This window comes from Eupeodes corollae, chromosome 1, assembly GCF_945859685.1.
Source record: "Eupeodes corollae chromosome 1, idEupCoro1.1, whole genome shotgun sequence".
In the NCBI taxonomy this organism is placed as follows: domain Eukaryota; kingdom Metazoa; phylum Arthropoda; class Insecta; order Diptera; family Syrphidae; genus Eupeodes; species Eupeodes corollae.
In genome coordinates, this window is record NC_079147.1 from 119,030,303 (window position 1) to 119,046,111 (window position 15,809).

The 15,809-nt window shown below is 27.7% G+C and overlaps 1 protein-coding gene across 1 annotated transcript in view; it reads right to left on the minus strand.

Moving 5' to 3' along the window:
- The window catches only part of LOC129940233 (probable Rho GTPase-activating protein CG5521), a 55,990-nt gene extending 41,218 nt beyond the window's left edge, over positions 1–14,772 (minus strand). Inside the window, exons 1-3 of the mRNA XM_056048496.1 lie at positions 14,445–14,772; positions 8,323–8,433; positions 5,062–5,079 (exon numbers count right to left, since the gene is read on the minus strand). Of these exons, the coding sequence (XP_055904471.1) occupies positions 5,062–5,079; positions 8,323–8,433; positions 14,445–14,550 (235 nt within the window). The 5' untranslated portion in view covers positions 14,551–14,772. The remainder of the gene's footprint in view (positions 1–5,061; positions 5,080–8,322; positions 8,434–14,444) is intronic.
- Between the last annotated feature and the right edge of the window lie 1,037 nt (positions 14,773–15,809).

The following is a 15,809-nucleotide window of genomic DNA, read 5'->3' on the forward strand; positions in this document are numbered from 1 at the left end:
CTTAAGAAATGAATTTCCTGTGACGCGAAGCCTTAAAAGTGTTCTAATGTTAAAGTTCCTCTTCTTCGATACATAATAATTTTTTGTTTACCTTCTCTGCTAAGTGCTAACCCAATCATCTAGTGATACTCTAGTTTCTTCAATCACGACCAAATCATTTACTTCGGTGTATACCCCCTCTACATCGTCGATTACCGAGCTTACAAGGTAGTCATAAACCGGTTTTGTGCACTGATGCTGCTCTCCCACGATGAAGAAGATGATGACAACATAATAACAATTAAACTATCGAAATTAACTGACGTCGTTGGTGATGGCGACAACAACAACGCTGCTGATGCAGCTGCTGCCATTGCTATAGTCGTCAACGACAATTTTGAAGTTTTATCCTCTGCCGCTGATGATGTTTTATAAAGGTGTGAAAGAGAAATTGCCAACATTGATTCCGCTTTGCTGTTTCTTTCTGATGTCTCTATTTCCTACCAGGATAAAGATATAAACAAATCACTTGAATTTGTAAACAAAAAAAAAACAAATTGGAATACGATTCATAAAAAAAATAAAAGAAAAACAACAGCAACAACAGCTTCCTAGAACTGATGCAAGTGCAAGTTCGCTTAATGCTTTGATTTCTACGAAGTGGCTGCATGTTTCAAAGTTCCATTCTGATACCCTTCCCGAGGATTTAATAAATCATGTATCCGAAAAATCTAAAATACCCACAAATGTCTTCAAATGCTATATGCTAATTAAAAAATATATGTCCGTATGTACCCGTAGCATGATGGTTATTGCGTTGGACTGTTATGCCAGAGGTCTTGAGTTCGATCCCTGCATATGCCATCTAAAGTCTTTTCACGGGTACTGCCTCTTGCGAGAAATTGATAAATTCTCTCAGAGTAAATCTTGTCATGAAAAAGTGTTTTCTCAAATTAGCCGTTCCGATTCGGCATATAAACTATGGGTCCCCTCCATTCCTGACAACATTACTCACACACAGGAATGGTTGAAAGGTTGTAAGTCACTAGGCCCTAGTTCTCAACGGACTGTTGCGCCACCCAATTTATTTTTAAGTTTCAGTTTCTGATTTAAAGTTTCTGAATTTCAAATTAAAGGTCCCTGCAGGCTGTTTTAATCAATTAATGAGTGATGCAGCTATTTGGCCCAGGTCTGTCGAAGTAAAACAATTTGTAAATTGACCAAAAAACGAAATTTCTCGCCAATCCCACGGTTAAACTTAACTTCAACTCAAGACAATGTTTCGGATTCATTTAAGATATTACAACTTCCAATTATACCTGCCTCTGATGATGATGTAATCGCTGATCTTTTGATGTTCCTGAAAATATTGTTCCCTTTAATTCTGTTTCATCTGTTCTTCAAAGAACGCTAAGTAAAAGTATTGATAGTTTATTTTATTATTACCAAAATGTTGGTGGTCTAAGAACTAGATTAGATAATATATTTCTTGCTTTTTCCTCTTTAACTTATGACATTATAATTTTAACAGAAACTTGGTTATCTGATAATCATTTAACAACTGAATGTTTCCCAAATAATTATACTGTTTTTAGAAAAGACAGATGTTATTTAAAGACAGGTATGGAAAGAGGTGGTGGAGTTCTGATTGCGGTCCGTGCCATTCTGGCATGTAGGCTAGTTGAATTAGAATCAAACTCCACTCTTTCAGAACTTGATATTGATAAACTTTTTTGTAAGCTATATTCCTCGAAAGAGTTATTTTGGTTATTATAATATTCATTTTAATAACTCAAAATCAATTTTTTAAAATCTTAAATTTTCACAACATGTATTATTTACAGGAGATTTTAACCTTAGTAATGTTGAATGGACGTTTGGTTCCGAAGACAAGTGTTTAATTCCCTTTCAACTGAAATAGAATGTACAGTCATACACTTTTTTGGTCAATATAATTAAATCCAAATCAATTCGCAGTTTAATAGTCTTAATCGAATTCTTGATTTGATTTTTTTTAATAATGATTTTCATATTTGTATCGATAACTGTTATTTCCCAGTTATTGCAAATTCATTTCATCATATAGATATTGATGGAAATATTCATTTCTATTAATATATAAGTAGTACCCGTGGCATGATGGTTAGTGCGTTGGACTGTCATGCCAGAGGTCTTGGGTTCGATCCCTGCCTATGCCATCTAAAGTCTTTTCACGGGTACTGCCTCTTGCGAGGAATTGACAAATTCTCCAAGAGTAACTCTTGTCATGAAAAAGTGCTTTCTCAAATTAGCCGTTCGGAATCGGCATATAAACTGTAGGTCCCCTCCATTCCTGACAACATTTCTCGCACACAGGAATGGTTGAGAGTTGTAAGTCACTAGGCCCTGGTTCTTCATGGACTGTTGCGCCACCCAATTTATTTATTTATATTAATATATAAAGAAAGAAACTAACGATCAAAATATTTCATATGATTTTCGAAAAGCTAAATATGACGGTATGGTTGATTATCTTTTGTCTTTTTCTTGGAATGAATTATTTTGTTGATCTGAATTATATAGCGTGTACTCTGGTTTTGTAAGCGTTTTGATGGAGGCGGTTGATAGAATTATTCTAAAAATAATTCTTTTACTATCTGGTATAATAGGATGTTCACTAATCTCAAAAACAGAAACCATAAGGCATACAAATTATATAAATCTGATAAAATATTCTGAACTTCGAGCAAACTATCTACATCTTCAGAGAGAATTCAATATTCCCAATAAATTCTTGTATCGAAATTACATTTTTTGTATTGAATTTTTTGTATTAAATGCCAAATGTTATTTTTACAGATTTTGCAACGGCATTTGACAGAGTTAACCATAACATAAAGTTAATAAACAAACTAAATTCATTACGTTTTTCACTCTTCCATACTAAAGTGGCTTGAATCATATTTACCTGGTAGAATCAAAATGGTATAAGTTGGTAGCTCGCTTTCGGAATATATCTCGGTCCCATCTGGTGTTCTACAAGGAAGCCATTTGGGTCCATTATTATTCTTGTTGTTTGTAAATGATATACCTGATATTTTTCATAATTTAAACTGCCTTCTTTTTGCGGATGATCTCAAACTTTATCGTAAGATTTCTTGTCAAGTCGACTGTGTTCTTCTTTTGGAAGATCTGTTAAGGCTCGATAATTGGTGCAAGCTCAATCACCTACTGTTAAATGCTTCTAAATGCCAAGTCTTGACGTGTTTCCGAAGTACTAATCCCATAGTGTTTGATTATACTATCAACCATTAAAATTTAGAGCGTGTAACGAAAAAAAATGATCTAGGAGTAATGTTAGATACAAAACTTTCCTTCTTACCGCACTATGACTATATCATAAACAGAGCAAATTAAATGCTTGGTTTCTTAAAAATTAACACCAATAAACACCACTCAAATTCATGTACCTAAAATCTCTGTACAATTCACCTGTAAAGTCAGTTCTTGAATACTGTAGCATTATTTGGAGCCCTTATTACAATAATTCAATAGACAGAATTGAAAAAGTTCAGAAACATTTTACAAGGTATGCATTTTATAAGCTAAACTAGAGGATTGTAAGGCCTTTTTATTATACGCGATGCTTATTATTTGGTATGCAATCTCTCTACGATCGTAAGGCTTATTTTTCAGTAATGTTTATAAGAGACATCGTAACATTTCATACCAATTGTCCTCCTCTACGAAGACTAGTTAACTCTGTAAATGCACCCTCTAGAACTACACGCTACCGGTTTCATTTTTATAAGCAGGTTCATCGTACAAATTATGCCAGGAATGAACACATTACGCGTTGCACAAGAGAAGTGAATTTATTTTGCAATGGGATTGATTGATATGATGTTTCGAAAGAATCATTCAGAAAATATGTTTTAAATAATATTTAAACTGTAACCTCCGAAAAAAATGTTAAGACTTAATCTTTTTTTTATCATTAAGTTGTATTTATAAATTGTAAATTACATACAAAAAAGTAATTTATAGTAATATTTATTTATTTATATTACTATATTTCCACCAACAATTATTATATTTTATTTTGTATTAGTATCTAGTCTATAAGATTGTAATCTGATTGAGGAAATAAAACTAAACTAAACTAAACTGTTAAGATTCCTTCCTGAAACCGCTAGAGCAACGTCATCCGCATATGCAATCACTCTGAAACCCTCTGCATCTAGACTAATAAGGACTTCATTCACCACTAGGTTCCAGAGGAGAGGGGATAGAACACCAGCTTGCGGTGTCCCTCTACTAACGAATCGTCTGCCAGAAGAGTTACCCACTTTTGAGTTAATTATTCTGCTAGCAAGCATTAAATGAATTAACTCTAAAATCGAACTCTGTGCGTTTATAGATATTAGTACAGATGTGATTACAGATGTGTCTACGTTGTTAATGGCACCTTCAATCTTTCCAAGGTCTTAAGAAGGAATGATGATAGACTTATAGGTCGTAGATCTTTAGGATTGACTTGCGAGAATTTACCTGCTTTGGGTATAAAAACAACTTTAACTTCTCTCCATGCCGAGGGAATATGGACCAGGTATAGACAGCTGGTAAAAATTGCCTCAAGGATTGGTGCAATTATGTCTGAAGTTTCCGTTAGAGATCGAAAAAAGAAAAGAAGTATGTATATGTCCACCCCTTTCATGCATTCTAGATTTCATTACATTTTTGGCACTCTCAATAAATTCAAAATAATGCTTCACTACGTGTTTATCTGATATAAAAAACTGAAAAAGTGTTGTTGGCGCTCAAACATCGAGTTGGCAACTTCTTCAATGAAACTAACCGTTTTTATTTATAAGCCATTGAAACTTTTGGAAAATATTGATCTGCAGAGTAAGAGACCATATTTGATCATTTGCAATCCAACAAAATCAATTTGAAAGGAAACAAAAATAATAATATTTATTTTTGCTAATTCACTTGCTCAATGATGTTACTATTTTGTGTTTTTCTTTCTTAAACAGTTTCTCTTCTATTTATTTAAAGGTGTTTTCAAAATCAATAAATAAAACAAATAAGTTAACTTACCGATTTGGAAAGGCATATCTGTCAAAAAATAGAAATTATTATAAAATCTATTTTTAAATATTAAAATCTTAATTAGTATAAGAATAGGTACTAAAGTTAGGTACAAAACGTATTCGACTGTGAAGTATAAAAATTACAGTAAACATTCAAATAAAACTACTTCAACGAAGTTTAATCTTAATCATAATCGTAATTATAATCAAAATCGCAATCATAATCATAATTATAATCATAATCATAATCATAATCATAATCATAATCATAATCATAATCATAATCATAATCATAATCATAATCATAATCATAATCATAATCATAATCATAATCATAATCATAATCATAATCATAATCATAATCATAATCATAATCATAATCATAATCATAATCATAATCATAATCATAATCATAATCATAATCATAATCATAATCATAATCATAATCATAATCATAATCATAATCATAATCATAATCATAATCATAATCATAATCATAATCATAATCATAATCATAATCATAATCATAATCATAATCATAATCATAATCATAATCATAATCATAATCATAATCATAATCATAATCATAATCATAATCATAATCATAATCATAATCATAATCATAATCATAATCATAATCATAATCATAATCATAATCATAATCATAATCATAATCATAATCATAATCATAATCATAATCATAATCATAATCATAATCATAATCATAATCATAATCATAATCATAATCATAATCATAATCATAATCATAATCATAATCATAATCATAATCATAATCATAATCATAATCATAATCATAATCATAATCATAATCATAATCATAATCATAATCATAATCATAATCATAATCATAATCATAATCATAATCATAATCATAATCATAATCATAATCATAATCATAATCATAATCATAATCATAATCATAATCATAATCATAATCATAATCATAATCATAATCATAATCATAATCATAATCATAATCATAATCATAATCATAATCATAATCATAATCATAATCATAATCATAATCATAATCATAATCATAATCATAATCATAATCATAATCATAATCATAATCATAATCATAATCATAATCATAATCATAATCATAATCATAATCATAATCATAATCATAATCATAATCATAATCATAATCATAATCATAATCATAATCATAATCATAATCATAATCATAATCATAATCATAATCATAATCATAATCATAATCATAATCATAATCATAATCATAATCATAATCATAATCATAATCATAATCATAATCATAATCATAATCATAATCATAATCATAATCATAATCATAATCATAATCATAATCATAATCATAATCATAATCATAATCATAATCATAATCATAATCATAATCATAATCATAATCATAATCATAATCATAATCATAATCATAATCATAATCATAATCATAATCATAATCATAATCATAATCATAATCATAATCATAATCATAATCATAATCATAATCATAATCATAATCATAATCATAATCATAATCATAATCATAATCATAATCATAATCATAATCATAATCATAATCATAATCATAATCATAATCATAATCATAATCATAATCATAATCATAATCATAATCATAATCATAATCATAATCATAATCATAATCATAATCATAATCATAATCATAATCATAATCATAATCATAATCATAATCATAATCATAATCATAATCATAATCATAATCATAATCATAATCATAATCATAATCATAATCATAATCATAATCATAATCATAATCATAATCATAATCATAATCATAATCATAATCATAATCATAATCATAATCATAATCATAATCATAATCATAATCATAATCATAATCATAATCATAATCATAATCATAATCATAATCATAATCATAATCATAATCATAATCATAATCATAATCATAATCATAATCATAATCATAATCATAATCATAATCATAATCATAATCATAATCATAATCATAATCATAATCATAATCATAATCATAATCATAATCATAATCATAATCATAATCATAATCATAATCATAATCATAATCATAATCATAATCATAATCATAATCATAATCATAATCATAATCATAATCATAATCATAATCATAATCATAATCATAATCATAATCATAATCATAATCATAATCATAATCATAATCATAATCATAATCATAATCATAATCATAATCATAATCATAATCATAATCATAATCATAATCATAATCATAATCATAATCATAATCATAATCATAATCATAATCATAATCATAATCATAATCATAATCATAATCATAATCATAATCATAATCATAATCATAATCATAATCATAATCATAATCATAATCATAATCATAATCATAATCATAATCATAATCATAATCATAATCATAATCATAATCATAATCATAATCATAATCATAATCATAATCATAATCATAATCATAATCATAATCATAATCATAATCATAATCATAATCATAATCATAATCATAATCATAATCATAATCATAATCATAATCATAATCATAATCATAATCATAATCATAATCATAATCATAATCATAATCATAATCATAATCATAATCATAATCATAATCATAATCATAATCATAATCATAATCATAATCATAATCATAATCATAATCATAATCATAATCATAATCATAATCATAATCATAATCATAATCATAATCATAATCATAATCATAATCATAATCATAATCATAATCATAATCATAATCATAATCATAATCATAATCATAATCATAATCATAATCATAATCATAATCATAATCATAATCATAATCATAATCATAATCATAATCATAATCATAATCATAATCATAATCATAATCATAATCATAATCATAATCATAATCATAATCATAATCATAATCATAATCATAATCATAATCATAATCATAATCATAATCATAATCATAATCATAATCATAATCATAATCATAATCATAATCATAATCATAATCATAATCATAATCATAATCATAATCATAATCATAATCATAATCATAATGATTATTAGAAAAATCATTTTATAGTGAAATATTCTATGAAAGTCGAGTCAGGTTAAGCAATCATTTTACTGACACGTACATTCGAGTATATTTGTGATTTCTTTAAAAGGCTTATGCGAAGTTAAATACAAAATTTTTAACTTAAATAATACAAATAGTAATCGAAATATCTGATATCAATCATACCTTTATGCTTTAAGTTAAGTTCGGCCTGAACAAATGTGTCATATAAAATATAGTAAACATGGCTGTAATTTGTTTCGAATAAAGATTTAGCCTCTATAGCATCGACGAAATCTAAAATTGAAAACATAAAGCATTTTTTTATTAAGTTATTAAAATTGTTTAGAATAATAATTGTTGTTATAAAATATTATAATTTTTAATATTATTCCTTTTTTTATTTGAATTATTATAGTGGCGGTCAATACTAAACCACGAAATCGTTTCATTTTGAAAAAAGTCAAATAAAACTACAAATTAAGATATAAAATTAACTTTTTTTATTTATTTTAAATAATAATCTTATTTTCTTAAATTAACAGTATTTAGATTTTCTATAATTATTTAAATTACGAATTAAAAGAAAAAATTGTGTCGGATTTCAATAATGGTGAATCAGTAACATTCATAAGCAAAAAATATAATATTAATCATTCAGTGATTTTCCGGTAATTTCTCGTTTTCGTGCTCGAGGAACAGTGCAAACTATTCATAGTGGTAGTAGACCGCGAAAAACTTCAAATCGCGAACACAGAAAACTCGTCAGGGTTATTAAAAAAGATCCAGACTTGAATTTACAAAAGCACATTTGAACTGGAATACGGCGAAATGGAGGACGGTCCTCTTCTCTGGTGAATCGAAGTTCAATTTGAAAGGATCAGGCGGATTTCATACAGTACGCAGCCAAGAAGTTAAACTTTTAAATCCTCGCTATTCAAAAGGAACAATAAAACACGGAGGGGGTAGTATTATGGTCTGGGGATGTTTTTCCATTGAAGGAGTCGGACCGATCCACAGAATTAGAGGTATAATGGATCGTTTCATGTATAGAGATATCCTTCAAAATGTCATGTATCCTTATACAGAAGAAAAAATGCCATTGAGATGGATATTTCAACATGACAACGATCCTAAACATACTGATAAAGTTGTGAAGTTAAATCAAAATAATGTTTAAGTAATGCAATCGCCAGCACAATCCCCTGATCTCAACCCCATAGAGAATCAATGGGGAATTGTAGATCAGAGGATTGATCGCTCCAATTGCAAAAACCAAGACTCACTTTTTCAACAGGATCAAAGTGATTGGAATAATATCCCCAGCCAGTACATAAAAAACCTTATCAACTAGATAGCGCATCGATGTGCTGCCGTCATAAAAGGATATGCCACTAAATATTGAATATAGTTTTAAAGATTGTGTTTGAGAATTGTGCTTTAGTTTTGTCCAATCGTTTTTTATAAGAATTCTAAATATTTTGTAATATTTTAAGTATGTAAATAATTAAGGCAAATCTTAATACTGTTAATTTAAGACAATAATATTATTATTTAAAATAAATAAAAAAAAAATAAGTTTATATCTTAATTTGTAGTTTTATTTGACTTTTTTCAAAATAAAATGATTTCTTGCTTTAATTTAAGACCATAATATTATTATTTAAAATACATAAAAAAAATTATTTTATATCTTAATTTGTAGTTTTATTTGCCTTTTCTCAAGATAAAATGATATCGTGCTTTAGTTTTGTCCGACACTGTAAGTATTACTATAATGTTTATGATTATGATTGTGATTATGATTATGATTATGATTATGATTATGATTATGATTATGATTATGATTATGATTATGATTATGATTATGATTATGATTATGATTATGATTATGATTATGATTATGATTATGATTATGATTATGATTATGATTATGATTATGATTATGATTATGATTATGATTATGATTATGATTATGATTATGATTATGATTATGATTATGATTATGATTATGATTATGATTATGATTATGATTATGATTATGATTATGATTATGATTATGATTATGATTATGATTATGATTATGATTATGATTATGATTATGATTATGATTATGATTATGATTATGATTATGATTATGATTATGATTATGATTATGATTATGATTATGATTATGATTATGATTATGATTATGATTATGATTATGATTATGATTATGATTATGATATATGATTATGATTATGATTATGATTATGATTATGATTATGATTATGATTATGATTATGATTATGATTATGATTATGATTATGATTATGATTATGATTATGATTATGATTATGATTATGATTATGATTATGATTATGATTATGATTATGATTATGATTATGATTATGATTATGATTATGATTATGATTATGATTATGATTATGATTATGATTATGATTATGATTATGATTATGATTATGATTATGATTATGATTATGATTATGATTATGATTATGATTATGATATATGATTATGATTATGATTATGATTATGATTATGATTATGATTATGATTATGATTATGATTATGATTATGATTATGATTATGATTATGATTATGATTATGATTATGATTATGATTATGATTATGATTATGATTATGATTATGATTATGATTATGATTATGATTATGATTATGATTATGATTATGATTATGATTATGATTATGATTATGATTATGATTATGATTATGATTATGATTATGATTATGATTATGATTATGATTATGATTATGATTATGATTATGATTATGATTATGATTATGATTATGATTATGATTATGATTATGATTATGATTATGATTATGATTATGATTATGATTATGATTATGATTATGATTATGATTATGATTATGATTATGATTATGATTATGATTATGATTATGATTATGATTATGATTATGATTATGATTATGATTATGATTATGATTATGATTATGATTATGATTATGATTATGATTATGATTATGATTATGATTATGATTATGATTATGATTATGATTATGATTATGATTATGATTATGATTATGATTATGATTATGATTATGATTATGATTATGATTATGATTATGATTATGATTATGATTATGATTATGATTATGATTACGATTATAATTATGATGATGATTATGGTATAACTTAAATATAATCATACAAAGTCAAGCTCACTGTATATTTTATAATTAATTTTTTATAATTTAAATAATTGCATATTTTATATTTGTTCAAATATAAGAAATCGAAAAAGGATAGTTATAAGTAATGTTAAGCTTCCAACATACACTTTCCTACCCTCAGAAGCATCTGAAGGGGGTACGTTATATCTAAGCACACTTGTGCGTTCCCACAAATCAAACCCTGCATGTGAAAATAAACACAAAATAAAACTTGGCATTGATAACGATATTAGTTAGTGCGTTTGAGTGTCATGCCAAAGGTCTTGGGTTCGATCCCTGCCTATGCTATCTTAATTTTTGTTTTCACGGGTACTGCTTCTTGCGAGGAATTGACAAATTCTCCAAGAGTAATTGTTGCCATGAAAAGTGCTTTCTTCAATTAGCCGTTCGGATTCGACTTAAAACTGTAGGTCTCCTCCATCCCTGACAACAGTACTCGCACACAGGAATGGTTGAGAGTTGTAAGTCACTAGGCCGTAGTACTCAGCGGACTGCTGCCCCACCCTGTTTATTTATTTATTTATTACGATAAAATACAAACAATTCAATATTACAAAATATAGAACTCGATGAAGCAAAAATCATTAGATATATTAAATATCGTTATGAGTATCTAACGCATACCAATACAAGATCATTGAATTATCCGGAGATATGTTGCATCAGCACTAGCACAAAAATAAAATGTTTCTCCTGATCTCATTCTTATTTAGTTTTAAAAAGTACTTTAGGAAGTATCAACTTATAGCCGAAGATTTCCTCCCAACGGTGCAGTGGTAAGGAATTTGAGGCTAGTCTAGCAAACAGAAATTTGAGGTCAGTTGATTTTTACTTTACTTAACTGCCTATCTGCCAAACATAGGTTTATCGAATCGAGCACTTATATTTGCACTTATATTTTAGTTTTTGAAAATATCCGAAACAATTTCATTTGCATTGCTATTTTTAGTCAAGTAGTCTTTTCTCTGGTGAGAAAGAACCGTTTTTTCATAGCGGGTAGCAACAATTTTTTGCTTGGAACCTAAATAAATTATACGAGTTTGGCAAAAAAATTCGATACTGGGAATTTAATCAAACATGACATTACGATGTACAGGAGTAGAAAAAAGTATGTCCCACGATTCCGTTTCTGTCTTTCGGTCTGTCCTCACCCCTAGAGCCTAAGCCTCTGACACACTATGCTTTTCTTATTCGTCTCTAGTTTCACATCCTTGTCCTTCAAGGATTGGCATTTCGTTCTAGTTGGTTTTCTTAGAATATTAATCAGGTATGGCAATAGATATCAAATGAATAAATTTTAGCGGAAATGTTAAACTAAATGTTCTTTCATGAAAATGTTTTTTATGTTAAAATGTAAAAGCGAATTTCAGTAGCTGTTCCCATGTTATAAAAAAAAATATTGGGTTAATTGAGTTCAAACTTGGAAGTTAAGGGTTAAGGCCGGTTTGCGTTAGGTGTGTTTTTTCAGTTTTTTTTTAAATAAAAAAATAACAGAACAATTTAAAATTCGAATTTGCTCAATAGATAGGTAGAAAGATTTTTATAAAAATACAAAATGCATATAAATATGTCCTCAATAACTGCATACTACAAATATTTTAAAAAAATTGAAAGATTTTATATAGAAAGAATTAATAAAAAAAAATTGAAAGATTTTATATAGAAAGAATTAATAAAAAAAAACTTTGAAAAAACAAATTATGTTTCTTTTAGAAATCAAATAGTGGTTAAAAAGAGAATCTCTATACTTGACACTATGTCCGAAATTGAGTTGATGGCTAAACTCATGGGCATTTTTGAGTACGGCATGCGTTTGAGTGATGGAATAGTTCGCTTCTTGTTCTATCGCCTATCATTTTGAAAGATATTTTATGAACACCTGCCAAAATATCCTAGTTATATTCAAGTTTTGGTATTGAGAAGGCTTTTAAATTACATCCAGACCAGAAGGTAGGACACATTTCTAGCATTGTCTTAGAAATCTTAAGCAACTCGCAACGTTTTTGGAAACTCCGAATATGTGATCGGTCTATAAGAGGTGATCAGTGGTACACATAGCGAGTACTGAAAGTTCATTAGTTTTCTAAATGCAACTGTAACTCATAGACCCACTATACATTGCTGCTGAGATGGAAATTTAATGGGCTTATCATACGTTGCCTTTTAAGTTCAACATCCAAAGGAATAGTATGTGAAACTAATAGAGAATATGAAAAACACAGGGTATGACATCAGAAAACAGTTTAATAGTTTTTAAGTTGCAGACAAGGAATCGTTAATGAATATATGTAAGAGATTGGGAGGCACATATTTTATGAGTTTCAGACTTGAAACAATACTCTTTTAATATAGAATCTTTGGAACAAGCTTGTGCGATCCAGTCGTGCCTTTTATATTTTAGGTATTTGTGGCATTAACCTCATATTTTTGATATCAACGTGCAAGTAGGGGCTATTTAAAGACGCTAATGAACTTAATATGAAGAAAATACAGTTTGCTTGAAATCGTAGTTTACCCATTGTGGATTTAAGGAAACAGCTCTTTGCTTCCGGAAAAAAAGACTAATCCAATAAAACGTAGAAATGTTTTAATTTTTTTCAAAATTTGCAATATATTTTTAGTGCTGACAAGTGCATTGCAATAACATACAAAATTGATGAACCTTAGTTGTATTTAGAATTTTTTTTTTGTTGTTTTTAACTTTGAGATTTTTATTTATTTTTTTCTGACACTATAGAGAAAGCAATAATTTATTTTGCCAGAATGGGTTTCTGTCAGAAAATTGTGTATTTTTACTCCTTTCTCTTAAATATTACATCTTCACCTCATCTCGTGCCATTTTTCTCTTTTTGGACGATATCTTTTTAATCCAGAGTTTTTGTTTACCTGATGATAAAAGGTCTATTTTTATTATTTTAGTAATAACTTGTCGATTAACATTCTGAAAACCGTTACATCTTTCACGGCTCTTCTGATTTATGGACATATTTGCCACTTGAAGCCAGAAACTTGGACCATTAAATCAAATTTTAGTTTTTAAATTAAAGCCACCTTATTTGAGATGGAAAATTCGTCTAAAGCATGCTTACCTAGTATAGTTTTCAAATGTTTCAGGCGTGTAATGGAATCTTTTTTATAGTCCTTGATTTTGAAGATTGACTTCTTGATATCCGCACACGATTTTTTTGTAAACATTGCAACAAAAAAATATGCCAATTTTTTTCTTTCAACTTAATTGCAAGTATTTTTTCTAATTAATTTTAGTAAAACAAGAAAAGTGTTTTACTTAAGAAAACTTCAAATTTTAAGTTCACTTAATGTTTCTTTACAGACAAAAACACAAACCACTTTTTATCAATATATAAACAAAATTTCTCCTACAATTTCTCACTTTTGCTGTCAGAAACTTGAGAACGGTTCTTACCAAAGACACTGTATTATAAGGACAGGAATCTTATCTGTCATACCTATAAATAAAAATACTCTATTTAACAAGATGGGAATCTCAAACTCAATTTTTAGTTTTTCCCCAAGCTACTGAAGGCTAAATATGAGAAAGTGTGCGTGAAATGATGCAAAAATCAAAAAATTCTCACATTTAGTCCTCAAGCCCATCAAATTGCTTAATTTTTAAAGTCACATGGTCGCGTTCAAGAACGAAACAATTCTAACAAACAGAATCTGAAGTGTTGACTGGTCCTACATTGATGATGTGAATAGCTTTTTAGTTTCAATCCAAATAAATGTTTTAAATGTTTATTAACCAAAATTTAATTCATTGAAAGTACTGTAGGGGCGACTTTCCATTACAGAAGCACGAATTTCCTTATGATTTTTGTTTCACAGGTAGGTAGGGGCCTCAATAGAACATGCTTTAAACACCTTTAAGTCATAGCAAAAAATGTTTTCTTTTTTACTTTTTTTATTTCATTTTTTTAAACCTAAAACAAGTTTTTTTTTAAATTATAGCACAGCTAGGTATGTCAGCGGGGCATTCTGCCTACCTGCAATCCCCCTGCTTGGAATCACTGAAAATTGGCAACAGAAGTAACAAGTTGACGGTTTTTTATATACTGTCTACTTAAATCCCGTCTTCAATGTTCCTGCAACTCTCGCATTGATAAAATTAAGTTGATGAACTTTGAAAATTAAACATATCAGAGTTTTAATGGTCTTAGCGAAAATTTAACGCAAAAACGCAGCTTATAATACAAAAATAATAATTGTAGTGCTTTCAGACTTTGATAATTCTACTTCCTTACTCCCATTGGACTGTTGCACAACCTTATTTATTTTACTTAGGTAGGTAGGTAGAAATGGCGATCTCAAGGCAACCTTGCCTGAGATCCAATTAGCGCTGTAGTGCCCCGTTTTGATACCAAAAACTAGTTTGACCTTTGATTGATAGGGATAGATTGATAGAGAAGCTTCATAGCGATTATGTTAGAGCCATT